This window comes from Cervus elaphus, chromosome 11 (assembly GCF_910594005.1).
Source record: "Cervus elaphus chromosome 11, mCerEla1.1, whole genome shotgun sequence".
In the NCBI taxonomy this organism is placed as follows: domain Eukaryota; kingdom Metazoa; phylum Chordata; class Mammalia; order Artiodactyla; family Cervidae; genus Cervus; species Cervus elaphus.
This window is the reverse complement of record NC_057825.1, coordinates 87,484,043-87,507,122: the sequence shown is the minus strand read 5'-3', so window position 1 is coordinate 87,507,122 and position 23,080 is coordinate 87,484,043. Positions and strand designations below refer to the sequence as shown.

General features: G+C 44.3%; 1 protein-coding gene across 7 annotated transcripts in view; it reads left to right on the top strand.

Moving 5' to 3' along the window:
* Nucleotides 1-16,537: 16,537 nt before the first annotated feature.
* The window catches only part of LTBP1 (latent transforming growth factor beta binding protein 1), a 442,953-nt gene continuing 436,410 nt past the window's right edge, over nt 16,538-23,080 (top strand). For all 7 annotated transcript variants that reach the window (XM_043918271.1, XM_043918275.1, XM_043918274.1 and 4 more), the window contains exons 1-2: nt 16,538-17,160; nt 18,209-18,279. In XM_043918271.1, the coding sequence (XP_043774206.1) occupies nt 16,694-17,160; nt 18,209-18,279 (538 nt within the window). In that variant the 5' untranslated portion in view covers nt 16,538-16,693. The remainder of the gene's footprint in view (nt 17,161-18,208; nt 18,280-23,080) is intronic.

The window sequence follows — 23,080 nt, the reverse complement described above, 5'->3', positions numbered from 1 at the left end:
GAGTTGAGGGAAAATAGTATCCAGGCAGGTGGAGAAATGTGAGCAGTCATGGAAGTGATGTGACTTCATCTCCCATGAAGATGGCGGGGAGCCTTGCATGCTTGGGTTTTACTCTGAAGGCAATGGGAGACATCAGGGGTTTTTGAGCATGATGGGAACATGATGCGTTCCATAGTTTGGAAAATAAATCCAGCAGCAGCCATGGGAGATGCAGATTCAAAGTAAGGAAACCCACAGTGTTTGGTGATGATCTTGGTGAGACATGGAACAGGGGCAGTGGGAATGGAAGAGAAAAGAGGGACACAATTCCATCCTCATCAGGGAGGGTTGGAGGAAAATAAAAGGCTTCTCTGAACTTCCATCTGGGAATGTTGAAGGGATGGTGATGTTAAGTGAGTTGGCGTTCAAGGAGAAAAGATGACTGGGAGGAAGATGATGAGTTATGGATGAGAATAAGGAGGATCTATAGATCTAACTGAAAGCCGTTGGAAATACAGATGAGGAAAAAAGACGAAGTTGAGTTGAAAAGTTGGGCTCATTTTCATATGAATGTTAGCTAAAACAAAGAGGGGAGAGATCATCCAGCAGAAACCTAAAGAAAGGAAAGAAAAAGCAACTGAGCATGGAATCATGAAGAATGACTGTATTTAAGGATGAGCAGATGAAGAGGAGCCCACAACAGATGCGGAGAATGAGCCTCCATTCATTCATGCAGTCAACAAATATTTACTGGGCACCCACCACGGACAGGTCCTCGGCACCAAGGTTCCAGTGGGAAACAGATGCTGCCTCCCAGAGCTTATGGTGAGGGAGGTGCTTGGAAAAGTGCAGCCTCCTGTGGAGGCCCAGAAAGGCACGGGGTAAGGAAGAGCAGCCGGGGGGTCTGATGGTGCTGACTGCACTGAGGCTAGAAATAAAGAGCGAAGATGGTAGAGGAGAGAGGTGGGGGAGGAAAGAGAGACAGGTGGGAGCCGAGACAAGACAGAGGCGCAGAGGGGAGATGTGTCTCCTTCCCAGTGCCTCTAGGAAGCCCCTCTTTTCTCCTGCCTCACCTGGAAGCCGAGTGAATGCCAACCTAATCAGGTTTACCTTAGTAGCCAGTGAGGCTTTGTTGCACATTCATGATACTTTTAAGTGAGGAAGTTACTTTATATCAAGTCACACGCTAATGACAAATACAGCAACATTCCTGTCTCTTAAAAGTGTTCTCTTAAAGGCTTGCCATGTTGTCTCTTTCCAGAATTCATTTTTCCTGTACTATTTCATTCACAGAGATTCTGGGCTATAATATATATACATATAAAAAAAAAATATATATATATATATACATATAAAATATATATATAAACTGACAAAATATTAAAGCCTTAAAATAAAATTAGTCTGTTATCTGGTTATGAAAGTGCTCATTGTAAAAACTTGGAAATAGAATATAAAGTATAAAATACAAATTATTCATTTCCCTATCACTCTTAATATTTGTTTTTCTTCCTGATCCTGTTTCTAGACACATTTTACTACATTAATAATTTTTTGTGATCATTTTGTATTTACAGTTTTATATATTGTTTACTAATTATATCATAGATATTTCCCCATGTCACTAAGTAGCTATAAAAACATTTCGTTCTATGTGAGTGTCATACTTTACTCATTCCTGTGTTGTTCATTTAGGTTCTTTCTAATATTTCTCTATTTTAATGCAGCAATTAAAATACGTAATTTTTTATCCTTTATATATATATCCACCTTTATACATAAATTTCGTCCCCAACTCTTCAAATCCACTTGTACTTCAAAATGATTTGTTATATATTTCCCCCTAGAATCCTTATATTTAAATGAACAATGTCTCATTGATACAATGAAAAGTGATTTCACCATCTTTTGTCTCAAAATGCAAGTTATTTTGAAATGGTAATAGGTTGTTTTGTAAAATCCATTTTTAAGAAATTTGACCCAAACTGTGCTGTGCTTAGTCGTTCAGTTGTGTCTGACTCTTTGCAACCCAATGAACTGCAGCCAGCCAGGCTCTTCTGTCCATGGGGATTCTCCAGGCAAGAATACTGGAGTGGGTTGCCATTTCCTACTCCAGGGGATCTTCCCGAGCCAAGAATTGAACCCATGTGTCTGGAGTCTCCTACACTGGCAGGCAGATTCTTTACCACTGCACCACCTGGGACGTTCTTCTCTTCCTAAAACTTAGAGGGCTTTAACTCTTTCAGCTTATAGACTATTGTTATTCAATACTTTATTTCTATTAAAAATGCTTTGCAAAACGTATCATACATAGAAGAGAATACAGCATGCACACTACATGCATTCATGAACACCTATGTGCCTACTACTTTTTGTATCTACTATTTTAAGAGACAGAATATTATCTCTATTTATGTGCTCCCCATTTTTTTGACTTCACAAATTAGATGTTATTAATGTTGATGCTTATTTAGATTTATCCATATGATTACTATTTTCTTTGCTCACCTAGTTACCAACCTTAAATCTCAAATCTCCCTTCTGTGGTCCTTTTCCTTCTTTCTAAAGTATATACCTTTAAGAAGTTCCTTTCTTTTTTTTTTTCTGTTTTAAATCTTAAGAGGGTCAGTTGATAATAAATTATCTTAGCTTTTGTTTGTATAAAGATGTCTCTATTTCATCCTCATTCTTTAAATTTTGTTGGATATGCAATTATAGATAGATAATTTTTTTTAGCACTTTGAAGACATTGTCTTACAGTATTTCTGTATCTGCTAATTGTTCGTGAGAAATTAGATATAAAGCAGATAAGGTGTCTTTGTGGGAGGCAAGGGGTTTTTTGAAACTATTCAGTTAGTCTTGCATATTCTGCAGTTTCAAAACGATGAGTTTGAGTGTACTTTTTGGGAATATTTTATAGATCATAAATATTAGGATCCATGAAAATTCTTGAGTATTCTCTCTCTCTCATTCTTTCTTCTCATTCGTCTGGAACTCTGACTAGATGAATGTTAGAACTTCTCACTCAGATTTCATGTCTATTAACCTTTCTTTCATATTTTCCTCCTCTGTCTCTCTGTACAAAATTCTTGGTAGTTTTGTCATATCCAAATTTCAAGTTGCTAATGATGTTTTTTAAGTGTTCTAATCTGCTTGTTAGCTCATGTGTTGAATCCTAAGATTTCAACTAAACCTTTTACTTCCAGAAATTAAGAATCTGCCTGGATATTAATGATAGTGTTTTATTCCTTGCTCATATATTAAATTATTTAAATATTGGAAGCATACTTTAAAAACTAGAGCAAAATCTGACATCTTCCTCATTTTTGTAAATAATGGTTTATTGAAACACAGCTAAGCCTACACATATTGCTTATCTGCTTTCACTCTAGAATGGTAAAGTTGAATCTTTTTGATAGAGACTATGTAGCTTGCAAAGCCTAGGATATACACTACCTGGGCCTTTACAGAAAAAGTTGGCCAAGCCCTGCTACATAGGATGCTCTGACCTCTGAAGACCTCATGTGTCTGGTTCTGCTGCTTGATCCTTCTGCTGACTCTGTCCCATGATGTCTTGCTCTGTGAGTGGTCTTGTGATTTTTCATTGTGAGCTCGTTTTTGTTGTGGCCTTATCTGGGAGAGTTTTAGGGGACTTAAGAGAATATTCACTTTTTTTGTGTCAACTTTGCTAAGTGCTTGGGAAGCTAATAATCTAGGACAATTTTAAATTAGTTTCCTTGGTTTAAAATAGTTTCAGAATGGGCAAGTAGAGTGAATTTGAACTCAGGCTTGAGGCCTGGGTTATAGTTGTTACCTCTGGTTGGCACATAGGGACTTTCTTTTTTTCTTCCAACCCAAATCAAAGCCAGGACACAATTTCTTTTCCTCTCTCCCTTTGCAGGGCAAATATTTTTTAGTCCACTCTTTTACTGAACATTTGGGCCTTTGGGGACCTCATTCCAAAGTCTCCCTACTAAGACACTTCTCATGTTCCCCCCAACTCCCTGCCATACTGGCAAATGCCATTAGGGGCCCACTGCCTAAATGAGTGAGCATTTACTATGCCCATTCTGGATTTTGGCTTTTACTTCAGTTATAAACCCTGAAGGTTTACCTTAATTTCTTGCCAAGTCTGCTACTCATTTTATCCAGAATTTTCTAAGTGTTTTCCAGAGAAAGATTTTCATGATATGGAGTCTTTCAATGCTGGAAATAAATGTCATAAAAGTTTAAATTAAAAAATGTTAGAATAATAGAAATGTGAAAGTTTTATAATGCCCATGCAGGCTTCAAACCTACCTAGTATTTACTTAAATCTGAATTATGAGCAGTGTCTCTGGAGTCAGACAACCTGGGTTTGGAACCATGTATTGTGTAGAGTAGGGGGAGACAGGGAGAGTGGGCAAACTCTGAAAAGGGCCAGATGGTAAGTATTTTCAGCTTTGCTGGCCATACACAACTACTCAGCTCTTGCCACAATATCATGAATGCAGCCATAATTACATACTGTATAATGAATGGGCATGGGTGTGTTCCAATAAAACTTTATTTACAAAAACAGGCAGTGAGCTGGATTTGGTCTACAGGTTATAGTTTGCAGACCCGTGACCTTGTGCAAACTAATGAACCTCTATAAGCATAAGTTTCCTAATCTCTAAAATGAGGGTAATAATACTTGTATTATACATAGATTGTTATGAGCATTAAATTAGAAAATTCATGTAAATGCTGATATTAAAATGATGATGCTGGCAACGGTGATAATGGTTTCAAACAAGTCCCCTGATTTTATAAGATTATCAAGTGTGTCTTCACTTCAAAACCTTCAGATACATCCAGTGCAGCAGGCAAGGACTCCTAACAGAAAGCTAACAATACTGCAGTTCACAGGGTCACAAAGAATTGGACAAGACTTAGCAACTGAACAACAACAACAATACTTTGGCAACAAACAGCCTTAAAATCCCAGTGGTTAAAGAACTCAGATTTAAGTCTTGCTCACATTGGGATCCAGTACAATTAATAGGAAACTGTCTTCACTGTGGTCCCTCTGGGACCCAGACTGATGGAGCACACACCATCTTGAGACTGCTGGTCACCAAAGACAGAAGGAGCTCTGAACGCTCTTTCAACAACAATTCAGTGCTTGGTTTGCAATTCCTATACATAACTCAAGGTCAGAATTGGTCACATCTCCCCCCACCCCCCCCCACCCCACTTCCCCAGTTGCTGGGCATGCTGTCGGCTGTCAGCTCCTCCAAGAGTGCCTGCGCTACAGAGAGGCCTCCCTTCCCAGGGCAGCCCACATCCAGTGACTGCTCCAGGGGAGGGTACCAAGGCCCAGCCACTCTGATCCACGTGGGACAATGCTGATGGCCATGTTAGCTTCAGAGATCCCTGTAGGTTCGGCTCAGTCTGCTGTTGGGCAGCTCCACTTCTCCCTCTGCCCAGTCCTCCTTCCTTCTCCTTCTTTCCACAGGGTTACACCCAAGATGGTAAGGTCTAGAAATATCCCCCAGGGAGCTCTGAGGATTACCTCACTCACTAAGGTAAGCAGAGGTAGCACACACACTCAGGAGGGTCTAAAATCTGAGCAATGATAATAGTTAATCTTTATTATAGAGTGCTGATCTGCTGCATGCTGTACAAAAATCTGTTGCTTGGATTAGTTTATGTAATCCTCCTTACACCCTATGTATTAGACCAGGGGATTGGACCAGATGATGGCAAATTACGCCTGTGGACCACACCTGCTCATGCCCGTTCCTTTCTGAACTGTCCAGGCTGCTCTCAGGCTAGAATGGCAGAGGTGAGCAGTTGTAACAGAGACAGTTGTTGTTGTTCAGTTGCTAAGTCATGTCTGACTCTTTGTGATCCCATGGACTGCAGCACACCAGGCTTCCCTGTCCTTCACTATCTCCCGAAGTTTGCTCAAACTCATGTTCACTGAGTCGATGATGCCATCTGACTGTCTCATCCTCTGTCATCCCCTTCTCCTCCTGCCCTCAATTTTTTCCAGCATCAGGGTCTTTTCAAATGAGTCAGCTTTTTGCATCAGGTGGCCAAAGTATTGGAGCTTCAGCTTCAGCATCAGTCCTTCTAATGAATATTCAGGGTTGATTTCCTTTAGGATTGACTGTTTGATCTCCTTGCAGTCCATGAGACTCTCAAGAGTCTTCTCCAGCACCACAGTTCAAAAGCATCAATTCTTTGGCACTCAGCCTTCTTTATGGTCCAACTGTCACATGCATACATGTCTACTGGAAAAACCATAGCTTTGACTAGACGGACTTTTATCAGCAAAGTGATGTCTCTGCTTTTTAATACTCTGTCTAGGTTTGTCATAGCTTTTCTTTCAAGGAGCAAGTCTCTCTTAATTTCGTGGTTGCAGTCACTGTCTGCAGTGGTTTTAGAGAGACAGAGACTGCATGGTATACAAAGTTGAGAGTATTTACTATCTGTCCCTTTTCAAAAAAGCTTGCTAAACCTTGTGTGTATTATTCCCACTTCATAGATAAGAAAATTCCCACTTTCATAGATAAGAAAATAGAAGCTTAGAGAGGTGGATGGTTTATTAAATGATGGAATGTCATTTTTTGGTTACAGAAGCTAGTGTCTGTGGCATGTCCCCCTTCAGTGATAGCAGGTGCAGAACCCTCCTGGGCCATTTATGGACCTTTGTAGGTGCTCAGAGAATGAATATGAATAGCTCTCTTCCCTTTCCTTCTTTCCACCATCTCCCTTTATAAAATTGAGGTCTCCTCTCCTGTCTCTGCAGGCTTCCCAAGTGGCTCAGTGGTAAAGAATCCACCTGCCCAGCAGGAGACATGGGTTTGATTCCTGGGTCGGGAAAATCCCCTGGAGGAGGAACAGCAACCCACTCCAGCGTTCTTGCCTGAAAAATTCCAGGGACAGAGGAGCCTGGCAGGCCACAGTCCACAGTCACAGAAGGAGTCAGACATGACTGAGCACACACACACTAAGACCTTTCTCTACTGAGGGAGAAACACAAGCGACTCATTAGTGTTTTATATCTTTGACTCTGTAACTCCTGGAGGAAGCTCCATTTTTCCAGAAATGACAATTGGAAGAATTAGGGCAGTAAGTGTGTAGAGGCTGAGGAAATAAATACTTCATGATTACTAAGAAATTACTCTTATGCTGAACCATAAAGTGATTAAAGAAAGAAAGAAAAGCAACCTTCACACATCTAAGGCTGAGATTATCTGTTTCCAACTGCCTTCAGCTGAGAAGCAGTTCCCAAGGTGGCATTGAGTAGCTCAAATACATCCCCTCATAAAAGTGATTGTTCAAGGGGGATTCAGGGGTCTAGTTCCTTAATTCCCAGTGGCTGCTTCCTAGATTCATCAAGAACATAGGCTGAGGCACCCGAGTCTACTTCCAAATTTAGAAGCAAAACAGACACACACACACACACACACACATACATATATATACTACATATAAAATAGATATCTAATGAGAACTTACTATAGGCTTCTAACCTACTACATACCTATAGCATAGGGACCTTTGTTTAGTGCTCTGTGATGACCTAAATGGGAAGGACATAAAAAAAAAGAGGGGATTTATGTATATACATATAGCTGATTCATTTTGCTCTACCGCAGAAAATAACATTGTAAAGCAACCATACACCAATAAAAATTAAAAAAAAAAAAAAAAGAAGAAGAACTGAGTCCAGGTTCTTTGATGCCAAAGTTTGTGCTTTTAACCATACATTCTGTTCCTTCTTGGCAAGCAAATATCCAGGATTATGTACTCACATCCTACAGATGCTGTTCTAAGTGCGTATAGATTTTCTGCCAATGATTTTCTAGCAAGCAGCTGCAAGAGGACTGTAGGAAGAGATTCCATCTATTTATCTGCTTATCCCATGTCTTCTGAAGAAAACGTACCCAGTTTTCAGAGAGAATCCTTGCATATATTCAGGCATATTAGATCCCTTAGCAAAAATGTCTAAAATCCGTTCCCCATTATTACTTAATTAGAAAACAACTGGGGGAATTCCCTGGTGGTTCAGTGGTTAGGGCTTTGTGCTCTCACTGCCGAGGGGGGCAGGGTTTGATCCCCGGTCAGGGAACTAAGATCCTGCAAGTTGCATGGCATGACCAAAACACACACACACACACACACACACACACACACAACTGGCTCTCAAAAATGGTTATTGAATGAATCAATGAGTCAATGAATCCATCTCCAGACCCTTGGCAAATCAAGGATCTTGAGAAAGGTTTTTTTCTTAGGATGAGAAAAAAAAGATAGATGGAGATTTCTTACTGGGGACTGTTGACAGCATTTAGGTGTAGTCAGTCACTCAACAAACACTGTGCCTTCACTTACACTGAACATTTGCTATCATGTGCACGCTGTGTTAGGCGCTGGGACTGTGACACCCCAGGTGTGCACCCTCAGCACAGGCCTCCAGGGACGGTGGAGGTGTCAGGGGAAGCACGCTCACTGAAACCGCCCGCCCTGGCCAGGCACCATAGTAACCGTTTGCATGAGTTGTTTTATGACAGGAGATCCTGATAAGGAATATGGAACTAATAAGCCACCACCTGGAAGAGTTCAGGAAAGGTCAAAAGGAGACACCGCGTGTCCGTCCACCTCCCAGAATCCCTCTCGCTAGCATGCATCTTGGCTGAGCGATGCGTGCGCCACCAGGAAAGACTCTGAATTAGAATGATTGGCCAAAGACCACCCGGAAACTAATCCCATCACCATAAAACCCGAGACTGCAAGCCACGCGGCAGAGCAGTTCTCCTGGGTTCCCTTACCCTCCTGCTCCCCACCTGGGTGCCCTTCCCAATTAAATCTCTTGCTTTGTCAGCACATGTGTCTCCTTGGACAATTCATTTCCGAGTGTTAGACAAGAGCCCAGTTTCAGGCCCTGGAAGGGGTCCCCCTTCCTGCAACAGAGGCACGGAAGTCAGCGCTGGTGCAGGTAGCTTCATGGGGGTGGGGAAAAAAAGCTTCAGAGGGGTCGGCCAGCTACTTGTGTGTTGGGAAGAAAACATGGGGGAAAATATAAAGCCAGAAGGTGTTCTTCTAAGTGAACTGCAAGTGTAACAAGAAGGTTGTGGATTGAAAAGGGTTAAGTGGAAAGTTCTGGGGCGGCTGGCAAATGTAACCTGATCCCTCTCAGCAGTAGCTTGGGCTTTAAAACGAGAAACCTGGAGGAGTCGCAGACACTGGGCTGGTTTTACTGGTCTCCCCTCACTGTGCAGAAAGCCAGGCCTCTACAGCACAGCTGGTTTCCTTGGTGGTGTGAGTCACCTCTGTTATGTTGCTCCGTTCATCCATATTATATAGATTTTTACTAGCTGCCTTCTCAGAGTATGTCTTGGCCTCCCATAACAGAGTAAGTTGAGAGGGCAACAAAACAGAGAGGTTATAAAAGCCTTGACTGTTTTAATGGTATTACTGGGAATGTAACAGTTTTCAAACAGAAATAAGACAAAATGCTTTCTATAGAACGTTTCAAGCCATCAATTCAGAGGTAGAAAACTTTTTTTCCTACCATGGCTTGATTCAACTTAATTTAGGTTTGGGGGAAAATTTGGACAAACCCCATTGCTCAGCAGAACCCTGCCTTTAACGAGTGTAAGAAAAGTCACTTTGTCACTGGTCATTGTAACCAAACCTCAACTGTTATTAACCATAACTTGCCTTAGTTCTGGTTTATCTTAATAAGACCAAGAAGAAAAAAAGGCTTTGGCTTTAAAAGGTGCTCCATGTCTCCCGCGAAGCACTTGTTCTGTGCTTAACGCCTGAGGTGGATGATAAATGCTCTAAGAGGAAGTGAGAATAAACCAAAGTTCTGTTGTTTAGTCGCTAAGTCGTGTCTGAATCTTTGTGACCCCATGGCGCTTTAGGTTGGTTCAACAACCTTCGTGGAAGTAAAGGATCTTGACTTCTATTTTGAAGGAGGAGAGGATTAGCTGAAGAGATGACAGGCTGTCAGGAGAATAATGTGAGGGGTGGTTAGAGGCAGGAATGTGGATATTCTCTCTTTGCAGACTAGTGGCTAGCCACCTTTTTTTTTCTTTCAAAGAGAAAGAAGGAAAATGGGTAGATAAACGTAGTTGGACCAGAGGTTCATTTGGGGGAGTAACCCAAGATGAGATCAAAAGAAGGAGAAGGAGGCAATCTTTAAAGGGTCCTGGGTCTTAGACGATCAGACAGACTGGCTAGGAATTGATATGTAGAAATGGTACAATAACTTCCCTTGTTTTCTTCTTTTTTTCTTGGCTGCTTTATTCACTGTATGATATTTTAATCAATTGTCGGGGGGCAGAGAGAATATTTTGAAAAAAATATAATTAGGATCAAGTATTAAACTCACGCGGGGCTTCCCAGGTAACACTAGTGGTAAAGAACCCACCCACCAGTGCAGGAGACGCAAGAGACGCGGATTTGATCCCTGGATCAGGCAGACCCCCTGGAGAAGGGCATGGCAACTCACTCCAGGATTCTTGCCTGGAGAAGCCCATGGACAGAGGAGGCTGGCTGGCAGGCTGCAGTACATAGGGTCGCAAAGAGTCGGACACAACTTAAGCAACGTAGAGCATACACACGCACATTAAACTCAAGCAGCATCATGCACTTATGCCATTGGGTGAAAATCCTAATGTAGACAAGAGAACGACTAGTGTTCTGAAATTTACATAAAGAAGCAATTACAGCAACTCTACAACCTGGGAAGCATAGAAACTGACACGAAACAGGAGGTTCCTCTTAAAATTGGATCATGATTTCTAACGAAGCTGCATTTGAGGGGAGAGAGTGTTACTGTGCTCGCCTATGTGGCACTAAACCAAACTTGCAGGTGTCTGGGCATCTTTGAAGTTAGATTTAAGCAGGGAACTTAAGTAAAATTCCATGGATTAATGGAAGGCCAAGGTGTTTATAATTGAGATATCAAAGTGAAGTGTAATTTCTTGGGGGCTGTGTTGTGATCAAAAGGCAAGTGTTTCATAGAGTTGAGGTGCATGTCAGTTCAGTGTACATCCAATTATTTTCCAAGACACAAACTCTTTGAGAGTAAGAACACATTTCCTATGTGCCCTCTTGAACGTTGACCAGCTGATTGACCCAATGAATGAAAAGTGTAAATAAAATTGTATTAAAAAAAAAATTGTATTGATAACTACTTAATTATTACATGGTTTCATATTTAATGTCCAAAAATTTGAATAAATGGGTATGAAAAACCTCAATGAGAGTAAATTAAGGAACAGATTTTGGTTCCCTGTAGACAGAGAGGCATTTCATTGCCTTTGGCAGCTGCCATTGTGTGATACTTAACCCTTGATTATACTCAAGGTAAGTAAGAAAGGACCAAAATAATCAGAAAGGGAAATATAGTGTACCCAAAATTTCCTTTTGGTGAATTTCCCTTTTGTGTATTGGCTCTTCAAAATTTATAGAGTAGTAACTGATACCCTTTACCCTTTTCCTTTTCTGGGTCTCATTTCCCGCAGTCCTTTATTCAATCACCATACACGTAATTATACCTCATTAGACTCCGTGTGAATGGGGTGTATCTTGCTACGGCTGCACACTCAGGGTCAGCACAAAGACACTCGCTGGCCCAGGGGCAACTTTGGGTTGCAGTCCAACCAGGCTTTATTTAAACTTCTCCACCTGAAATGGAAGTTTGTTTTGATTTTGCTGGAAGAGTTATGTAGGCTCTCTGAGGGCTGTAGGGTTTAGGGCCCTAAATGTTTGTTGAATGACAACTAAGGATGCTTAGATTTCAAACCTGAAGCATTAGAGGGAGGGAAAGCCTAGGGTAAACTTTGGATCCACTTGTTGCTCAGTCCCAAGAGCACCTCATTCCTCTCTGCAAATGGGCCCCATCTCCATCTTGCTGACACATCTCAGGAGAAACCTGGATACCTTCACTGGATGTGTCTCTGCTTTAATTCCTCATTGGAAAAGCTGTGTGATTTTTCATGGATGCTGAGTTAAATGTGGAGGAAGTCCCGCATTTCTACTCTCCTTCACCTCTGCTTTTTTTTGATGCAATGGTTGGAAGAACAAGAGTAAATGAAGCATCTCCTTGCAGGTATCTGGAGCTGAAGCTGCGGTCTTTGGCCTCCTGCTTGTGTGAGAGAACACGAGATTTCCTGTGCCTCCCGCTTTGCATGTGGTGTGTGGCAGCCAGCCAGCCTCCATTCTAGCACCTTCTAAGGTCACAGGTTTAAATCTCGCCCAAACCTGGACAAGCTGATGCTCAGGTCAGAACCGGCCGAGATTCAGAGATGGCAGGATCCTGGTGAGCAACCTGAGAAGATTAGCTCACAGATGCTGGGAATAATCCTTCTCACCCTATAGTTCCTTTTTCCTTTCCCCCTGCTCCTGCCTCTTTGCCCCCACTTCTCATTCATCGATTTCTTCTTCATTTTGCACTTCTCCCATCCGCCCTTCCTTCCACTCATCTCTTCTTCTCCCTCCTTCCACTGCATCTCCTCTCTTTTTGTCTTCACACTTCCTCTCTTGTTTTCCCTTTCTTTTCCATTCCTCAGTCTCTCTCTTGCTTTCACTCTCCTTTTCTCTTTCTTTTACCTACAACTCACCAAATTCTTGTTTATCTCTTCCCCTTCTCCCTTCTCTTTCTAAGAATTTCTTGATGAAATTAGAAGAGAACTAAAAGAGGTTCCATGAAACCCTTGGCTGGAAGGAAATATGAGTGGAAGAAGTTCTGATCATAGGCAGCCGCTAAGTTGATTTGTAGCTGATCTTAAATATAGGAAAAGATTTTCAATTACAAAACTCATAAAACGTAAGGATGAGGGAAACTGGCTGCATTTTTTAATTTGACTAATGGTTTCAAAGTGCTTTAAAAGTTTAGCATTTGCCAGCCTTCTTTTCTTCCCCTAATCCTCAAACCCATGAGTTTTTATGCGAAACATAATCCTCTTTCCTGATTCATTTACACTTAGCTCATCTGAGTATTGTTTTGTAAAAACCATCTGAAGTCCAAGAAGTTTTATGAGATCTTTAAAGACTTGTTTTTTGAACCAGGAAGTTGTGTACTGCCAATATAAATGAACCTTGAAACCTAGGGGGCTTGGCATTAAACAGGGTCTAGACTTGGCAAAGGCTGGTCCCCAAGCCTGACAGAAACTGGGCTTTCACTTTCAGAGTAACAGTGAATTCAGTGTTTTAGATGAGTGACCATCTCATACGATAGTACATAGGGTGCACAACACATTTTTCAAGGATTATCTTGCTAGTTATGTAGATAGCAAGAGACTGATGTGGAAAAACTGTGACTTTGCTAGAGTTTCTCGACTAGACTGCTTGCTTCTGTGTACACACGCGTGTATGCTCAGTGGTGGCCGACTCTTTGCGACCCCATGGACTGTAGCCCAGTAGGCTCCTCTGTCCATGGGATTTCCCAGGCAAGAATACTAGAGTTGCCATTTCCTACTCCAAGGGATCTTCCTAACTCAGGGATCGAATCTGCATCTCTTGTGTCTCCTGCATTGGCAGGCAGATTCTTTATCACTGTGCCACCATGTTACCACATTAATGGTTGTGTATAAATAAACACACATGTATACAAACGTATATGGATCATTTATTGATGAGATTAACATTGACATTAGAGATTCTTCCTGTGGTTATGTTTCAGAGAAGGTCTAATTGTGATGTATCCAAATATGTCACAAGGCAGGTTGTAATCAGACTGAAGATTGGAGTGAAATACCTCTGTGGATCAAGAGAAAGGAAGATTGCTTTTTAAACATTTTTCTGCAGAATCACAGAGCATGGTTAACGCCATTGCTCTCCTCAAATGTGAGGACCTTGGGTGGACTGCCAGGCCCTCTGGAAACAGGCTCGTAGGTGAAATGGCTTGCTCAAGTTCCTGTGGGAAGTGAAACAGCCAGGCCGCTCTAGCCCAGCCCTCTGGTTCCATGTCCAGGCTCTGCCCTCTGCAGGCAGCTGCCTCTCATTGACCAAAATGGGCTTTGATGTGTGCTGTCCATCTGGGTCCTGGAGTGACTCACAAGAACAGCTCACCCACCACCACAGACTAAAGTCTGGCCCTTTGGTGATGCTGTCCATCACTATTTCCTGAGCTTTCACCTGTCTGACATGCATTCTTTGCAGTCTAGACTCTTCAGAATGGAGCTGGTGCTTCTAGACACCCCCTCCCTCATCCATTTCAACTGCTGCCTACCTGAGAGGTTATAAAGATTATAAAATCTCTATAAACTGGTTTGAATTGCAGGTAGAAAATGTTTTCTGTACATGTTGCAGATTCTCTGTGAGATGACAACGAATTACGGGTTGTACTGTGACACTGGTGGTGGTTTAGTCGCTAAATTGTGTCTGACTCTTGTGACCCCGTGGACTGTAGCCTGCCAGGCTCCTCTGTCCATGGGATTCTCTCGGCAAGAATACTGGAGAGGGTTGCCATTTCCTTCTCCAGGGAATCTTCCTGACCCAGGAATCAAACCTGGGTCTCCTGCATTGTAGGCAGATTCTTTACCATCTGAGCCACCAGGGAAACCCACTGTTGTATTGGCCTCTCATAAATCAAATCCTGCCTTGTGAGGGTTCTGTGATTGTTTCAAACTGTTGCTTCATTGAGTTATTTATCTTTTTCAAAAGCTTTTGTTTATTTACATTTTTTTTCTCTCGAATAGCATAGGAACCTTTACCAGAATAGAAAGGCTGTGCCTCTGATATGTTGTCTCTGCAAAGGGTCAGCCTCTCTGCTTGCCTCCAGAGTAGCACTTAGGAGATATTTATTAGCTCGCTCTGTGTCCTTTCTCCAGGATCCCAGGCTGGGAGACAGTTTCTTCACCCATCCTCCTTCCTCAATCTTCTCAGCTGGTTCTCTTTGGCCTGACTCAGAGACTGACCTCGAGTGACCTCAGTCAGCTTGTCCACAGGGACCCCGGATGTTCTTAGAGCCACAGACTCTTAGGGCTGGAAGGAAGTTTGAATCCAACTTCTCTGTGTTGTAGAGGAGCAAGCTGAGGTGCAGAGAGGAGAGGTGAGCTGCCTGTGTTTCGGCTACTTAGCGGCGGTGTTAGGACTGAACTGAGGTCTCTCCCTCCAGCCAGATGCTGTTGTTTCTGCGACTGTGGCTCTCAGAGGGTGTTCTCACATGAAACTGGGGCTCAGGCAGATGGACTGAAGCTCTCTCCTGCCAAATCAAATGTCGGCGGTCTTTCCCCAATCTACAGAAAAAATAGATTAAGGGATGAAGTTTCAACCTTCTTTTCCCTTAATTCTTTTTCAACTATTGTCACCTGCTACCAACTGCCCACTAGCCAATGCAGGTTTTTTTAATTGCATTCATGTAATTAAAGCATGAATTCTGCTGGAGACACTATTTTAAATTCAAATGCTAGAAGTAAATATGTTATTATTTCATGGTTTTCCCCCAAAAGCACCGTGACCCCAGATCCTCTGTACGCTGGGACATTCTGCATCTCCCTTAATGTGATTTTGGTTTATCTCCAGTGAGTGATCCTTTCGTTTTCAATAGGGGCCCAGGGAACTGATCTGACTTTTTAAAAAATTTATTTTAATTGGAGGCTAATTACAATATTGTAGTGGTTTTTGCCATACATTGACATGAATCAGCCATGGGTGTACTTGTGTTCCCCATCCTGAACCCCCCTCCCACCTCCCTCCCCATCCCATTGATCTGACTTTAAAAAGATGCTAATAACGGCTTGGCATTATTATGGATTCTAAGCCGAGTACTCCCATCATAAAGGCCTTTTCACCGAGGGTAGGGCTGCCTCCCAGATTAAGTCCTGTTGCAGTTTTCCCAGTCTATACGGGCGCCCCCTGGTGCCCACCCTGGTGCATGCCAAGCGAGGAGTAGGGTACCAGAAGCTGCAGACCCGCGAAGTTTACAAACCTAAGGTGGACCATCTAAGCACTTTCCAATGGACATTCAGCACACCCCGAGCAGTCCTTTCGGAGGGCCGATCTGGTATTTTAACCCAATACCCGCAGCAAGTACCCGAGCAAACCACATAAGAAAATGACTGGAGATGCCGTGCATACAGTATGAAACGCGTTTTTTGGGGCTTCTAGAAGGAAAGGACCGGTCAGTGACTTTGCCGTGTCCTTTGTCCTTTCCACGGGAGACGGGATCCTCTGCCTTTGCCGACCCACAGGAACAATCTCTGTGGATGTGGAGGGTGGCGGCGCGTTTTCGGGCTCCTCTCACGCTTTCCCCAATTAGGATTTACTGCCTGACGTCACGTCTGCCAGATTGGCTGTTCAGATCTGACACTCGGTTCCACCGCGAGAGAAACTTTTTAAAGACTTTGCAGCCGGGGCTGCCGCTGAGCGTGCCGCGCGCTCACACCGCCCTCGCCCACTCTCGCCGGGTCCGGGGCGGGCACCCCCTGCGCCGGCGGCTGGGCGAGCCGCCCCTCACCTTGCGCGGCCCGCGCCCCTCGCCCCTCCCCTGCCGACCCCGCGCTCCCCACCCCCACCCCGCCCCCTCCTCCCCGCCGCTTTCGGCTGGGGTCTGGGGCTGCTCAGCCGCCCGCGGAACTTCCTCTCCTGCAACCGAGTTTTCCTCCTCCCCGCCTTTCCCGGGCTCCCGGCCCTCCTCCGGGGGATCCTGAGCGCGCGTGAGCGGCCGCCCCGAGCAGGCGGCACGGCCGGGGGCGGGGGCCGGGGGCGCCGGCTGGGGCCCGCGATGGCGGGGGCCTGGCTCAGGTGGGGGCTCCTGCTGTGGGCAGGGCTGCTGGCCTCCTCGGCGCACGGCCGGGTGCGGAGGATCACGTACGTGGTGCGCCCGGGCCCCGGCCTGGCGGCGGGCGCCTTGCCCCTGGGCGGGCCCCCGCGCCCGCGGACCTTCAACGTCGCGCTCAACGCCAGGTACAGCCGCAGCTCGGCCGGCGCCGGGGCCCCCTCGGAGCGGACTCGGCGCACCAGCCCGCCCGGCGGCGCGGCCCTGCAGGGGCTCCGGCCGCCACCGCCACCGCCGGAGCCGGCGCGTCCCGGGGGCCCCGGAGGGCCGCTCCACCCCAAGCCCGGCGGTCACCCGGCGGCCGCCCCGTTCGCCAGACACGGCAGGCAAGCGATGCGCTCCAAGGTGCCGCAGGAGACCCAGAGCGGCGGGGGCGCGAGGCTGCAGGTTCACCAGAAGCAGCAGCTGCAGGGGTAAGCCCACACGCCCCCTCCCTCCTTCCTCGCGCGCGCTGCCCGCGCGGGGACACGCGGGGTCCGGCCCCTCGGAGCCCCGCGCTGACCGCGGGTATCGTCCGCCGTGGGTCTGCTGTCTCCTCCCCGCCCGCCTCTGCCTTCCTTCCCGGGAGTGCGGCGGGAAGAGCGGCGTGCGGGGAAGCAGGGGAACTCTGAGCATAAAAACTCCGATCACATTGTTTCTGAGCTGCGGGTAAACACAAAAGGCATTTCTGCCTGGGGCGTAACCTACTGTGCGCGAACCGAACTACTCCTAGAAGATGGGCGTAAACATGAAGTCACTACAACTTAATCCCTCATCATCAATTAAACTTCCCTTTGCAACTCAGTTTTGTTTTTTTTTTTTTTTTTGAGTTAGTGGGAAAAAAAAAAGTTTGGAGGAGGGCTGCCTGTAAAGATCCAGCCTCTGTTCTGTAACCTAGAATTTTCAGCATCCTAGTAATTGTGGGCTTGGCTTCCCTGCACCTGTGGGGTCTGCTTTCCCGGGACGGGGATGTCTTAGCATTGACAGGAATTTCAGTTCAATAGTTTCTGTTATTGGGCTTTCCTAAACATCCTCCCTGCCCCCCTCCCCATTAATCATAGGTTTGAGGGTGTGGAGGGAAATTTGTTTTGCTTATTTTTTTTTTTCCTTCAGGGGTGGTTCCAGGCGTTGTGATCTCACCTCTGTTTGGACGCCTCTCTCTCAAACTCAGATTCAATTTAAAATGTGGGCACAGATAATATACAAAATACATTTGGCTTTACTTTACTTTTGTAAGAAAACCGCTAATTTGGACCCTGTTCTGTCTAGTTCCAGGTTGTGCAGGTTTTGATTCTCCGGTACTGCTCTGATCTCCTCCTACCTGGGCAGCTTTGGGTTGGGCTTCCTGGGTACCTGTTAGGACTCTCTGGAAGCTAGAGGAAGGTGGAAGCAGGAGGCTGGGCTTGCAGGAGTCCCCTGGAGGCTTGGATTCTCTGGAAGAGTGTTGCTGCTGCTGGACTCAGGGGTCTTGCTTTGTTTCAGGGTCAATGTCTGTGGTGGGCAGTGCTGCCACGGCTGGAGTAAGGCCCCCGGCTCCCAGAGGTGCACCAAACGTAAGTGTCCATGTGCCCAGCTCCCCTGCAGTCCACATGCGGGTGGGGATCACATAGGGGGCATCTGAAGGGGCTAATGCTGCCCTGAGGAAATTGATAGCTGCAGTGCAATCACCCGGTTATCTGGAGCCTCATCACCACCCAGGAAGGGCTGGGCCAAAGTAATGACGGTATCAATACCAGCAACGGTTCATTGGATACAACTGTGCCTTGCATCCAAGATTCCCCTGCACTTAACCTCTGTTACACCCATGGGGGTCTAGGAAAAAAATTCTCATTGGAGGTGTGCCGTATTGGCAGAACCAGTACAATTCACTTAAACGTGGATATCGACAAATGAAAAACATTCTTTAAGTTGATGGCAGGAGGGGAATGGTAAGTAGGAGGCCCTGCTTTGGAATCAGTAGCGTTAAAGCTTTCTGAAAATGGCAATTGGAATCTGCCATCCTCGAGGTCCATTCCTAGGAGGTAACCACTCTACTGTTCTTCAGAACTGACAGGTGGGTTTTCCTGCAGGGCTTCTCAAACTAATACACATGCTTAGCAGTGTTTTCAAATGTATTAATGATGCATATAGATTTGAGAACATCAGAAAATATTTCCCATCTGTGTTGTGAAAGTTTCAATATAGTTCGAGAATCCTCTTGACAAGTTGATGCTGTCTGGTGCTAATTGGAAATAAAGAAATCTTATTTCCATTCAGAAAAAGTTAAGTATTCTTATGTTCTCTGCACAGAGCTTGAACCATAAACATGTGGATTAGAATTGTCCAAATTTTAGTTGCTTACTAGTATTCAGTGTAATAAATCAAATTTAGCAATTTGTCTTGTATATGGTTTGGATTTCAAAATACTGGTGAATAAATTAAAAAAATTTTTTTCTTTTCCAGTTATTCTGATGAACTTGCTTGTTGAAAGGTGCCTTCAGTCCCTGAAAGAAATAGGATTTTGGCATAGTGACATTAGTTTTGTAAAGAGCGATGTCCAGACAGGTTATGGTTTGGCTGTGATCAAGGAGTAGTGGCAGACATGAACTCACTAATCAGCCTCCTCATTATGGAACTCAAACCGCTAGATCAGAAATACTCAGGGCTGTAGGCATTTTAGATTAACTCATAATCCTTCACTTCTTCTTATATTACACTTGACAATAGTGCACCAGTATTTTCCTGAGTTTACAATTGCTTGGGTCAAATTACACATCCTCTCCTCCCTCCAGTAACTCCGGCTCAAAACCTGATATGATATGGTTTGCCTGTTACATGGAGACAGCCCATCCATGACAGCACTGCTGCCGTGTAGAGTGGGGTATTGCTGGTAAAGAGTGAAAATAGCATTCTTTTATAGGTCATGGGTGAGTGCTCCTTGATGCCTGTTAGAATATGTTAAGACTTTCAAAGAAGTTTCCTTGGCAAGCTATTCAACTGAGTGCCCTCTCTTAAAAGATAATAGTAATACCCCATTCTTAGGTTTTCTGGGGATTTGGTGATCCAAAGATGCTCTGGAATATCCTCGTATTGAGGAATCACTTTATGCTTCCTGCTTCTCCAGGTGAGGGTGCAAGGGCATGAGTGTGCCTAGGTTTAGCCAGAGTTGCCCTCTGGTGACCCAGAAAAAGATAAGGCTGCAAAAGGCTACCAGTCAGAAGAGTTAGGGTTGAATAGTTACCGTCCTCAGCATTCCAGAGGTGATTGGTTTATTCTCATAATACCTATTACAAATGCTTCCAGCTTTTGGTTCACGTTATCCTTCCAGCTGCTAGAAGGCAGCCCTTGGACAGCACCGGGATTTAAGTAATCAGTGCAACATTAGCCTTCCAGTACTGCCCAATCTGACAAATTAACTCAGGCCCCAAGGCTGGAAGCTTAAATCACAACTCCTTTCAAGAATAATTTTGTTTTTAAAAATGATGCTGTGTTAGGTCAGTGCTCGTTCCAAAGTACTGTATCTGCTAGATGGATAAGTTTCAGTGGGGGGCTTGTGTTTGTCTGGCAGAGCCAGAGATGAGGGAGCCTTTTGCCTTCACATGGGAAAACCAGGGTTACCACTGATGCAGTGAAACTTGTGTCCATGGCTGAACAGTGTGACACTGGGAAAGACCCCTGGCCTTGGGTTCAGGAAACTTGAGTTTAAATCCTCAAGCCTTCACTAGCTGTGTGGCCTTGGGGAATTCATTTGACCTCTGTGACCCTTATATTTTCCTATTGTGAAATGACTGTGCTAAAGACTTGACTATTGGGGCTTCCCAGGTGCTCCAGTGGTTAAGACTCCATGCTTCCCCTGCAGAGGCTGCAGGTTTGATCCCTGGTCAGGAAACTAAGATCTCAACAGGCAGTGAGGCCAAAAGAAAAAAAAAAAGTTGACTACTTTGCAGGATTGTTGCTGGTATGAAGGTGAAAGAGAATTATAGGTTTGAAAGCCTTGATGAAATCAGAAGGATTGTTACGAGTTTATTATTGAATCAAGCCAGGTAAACCTTGTCTCATTTATCTGTTACTCAATTTTTTTTCCCCATATGTATGTGTGTGCGTGGGTGCCAAGTTGCTCTAGTCATATCTGACTCTGTGACTCTTTGGACAGTAGCCTACTAGGCTCCTCAGTCTACGGGATTCTCCAGGCAAGAATACAGGAGTGGGTTGCCATGCCCTCCTCCAGGGGATCTTCTTGACCCGTGACTCCTGTGTCTCCTGGATTGCAGGCGAATTCTTTACCCACTGGGCCATCAGGGAAGCCCCTTCCATATGTATGTTTCCCCAGCTATTGTCGTCAACTTCTTTTCAAAGAATGTACATGTGGATCCCTTTTTATAGTACATTTTTAAAATAGTTTAGGGTTGTGGGAGGGGGAAATACAGAGATACTATGGTCAAGGAGTACAAAGCTTTAGTCCCTTAAGATGAATAAATTCTGAAGATCTAATGTACAGCAGTGTGACTGTAGTTAACAATAGTGTATTATAAACTTGTAATTTCCTCAGAGTGTTCCCACCACACACAAAAAATGTCAACTCTGTGGTGAGGGATATGTTTATTAGCTTGGCTGTGATGTTTATTTTATAGTGTGTGCATATATCAAAACATCATCGTACACCTTAAATATATGCAATTTTTATTTATCAATTATACCTCAATATAGATGAATTAAAAAAAAAAAAGGAAGAGATGAAAAAGCCAGTCACTTCCATCCTGCGTGGCTTTGATTACTGAGAAAAAAGAAATTAAGTTGGATTGTTCTGTAGCGCAGAATGATTTATTTTAAAAAGAACTTTAAAAGGAACTAAATATTTGATTATTTGTGTATCTCTAGTTCTCTTGGTGTAAAGCTTGCTGTTTAGATGGAAAATACTCTCCTAAGGCATTCATAAATTGAATGGAAAAAATTCTGATACCGGTTTTTGTGACTACAACTACTTTGGTAAATAGCAGTGAAATTTAGGCTGCAAAAGAAATGGGTTTGTGGTCTGTTTCCCCTCTCACTTCCTTATTATGCTGAGACTGAACAATTACACTTGGGTATGGTTTGTTACACTTAAAATACCAAAGGCAATGGCACGTCGACATCAATTTTCCTGTTAAGATAGTAGTCATCATATAATTAACACACTGTTGTAAAATAACTATACTTCAAATGAAAAGATAGTAGTCCTCATACAGTGCGTATGCAGTTTGAATGTGCACGTTAATGCCGAGGATGCTAATTGTTAATTCTATTTTGAGGGTAATTGAAAGGATTTAATTGAAGAATTTAAATTTGTAGAGACTGTTTTCCAGTTGATGCAAAAAAATGTTTCTGCATAGGAGATAGGATATGTTTATGTTGTTCAGTTTGCTTAATCTTGTGAGGAAAACGAGGTGCTCCTTCGAGGCAGACTGGATTGATTTTAGTTGATTGAGACTTAATTTAAATGGGCCACGGACAAATGCTTCTGCAAACTGAAGATTTAGCGAACCTGAAATTGCCAATCAAGAGATGTGAAACAAGCAGCCGCAGACCCACATGGGCAGAGAATGGTTGTGGGTGTCCGCAAGGGCGGTGTGAGGGCTTCGCCATCCAGTCTCCATGTAGAGATGCCCCATTGCATATTAATGCTGCTCTTGCAAACACCCTTTGTGTATGGGTCTCTAGGAGTTGAAATCCCAGCACGAGACATGACATTTTAGTTATTAATGTGGAGTGACTAGGGCTTCCCAGGTGGTGCTAGTGGTAAAGAACCCATCTGCCAATGCAGGAGACATAAGACATGGGGGTTTGAGCCTTGGGTTGGGAAGATCCCCTGGAGGAGAACATGATTACCCACTCCAGTATTCTTGCCTGGAGAATCCCCATGAAGAGAGAAGCCTGGTGGGCTACAGTCCATGGGGTCACAAAAGAGTCAGACATGACTGAAGTGGCTGAGCACGCATGCATGCGTGGAGTGACTGCTAAGAGTGATGCCCATTTTGGGCAGAGAAGATGGCACTGCGTCTCTTTTCTTTCTAAGGGGTTCACATTTACTGGGAGGGTTTTAACAGGTTTTTTTTTTTTTTTTTTCTTTTCCCTATTTTTGCATTTTTTCCCCTCTGCCTAAATTGAACCCACCCCCTGCTGGTTGTTCCAATCTTTTTGTCTCCCTCTCAGTGTAAGTGCAGGCCAGAGAGAAAGCCTGCCAGTGAGCTCAGTTTTAAAGAGGAGACCGGACTTGGGAACAGACAACACAAAAGAAGAAAGGCGAGATGAGAGTGAGGCCGGGTTGGCAGAATGAGGTGGACGGAACAGGAAAGACAACAGATCTGAATCCAAAGCGGGTGCCTGGCACAGGGCAGG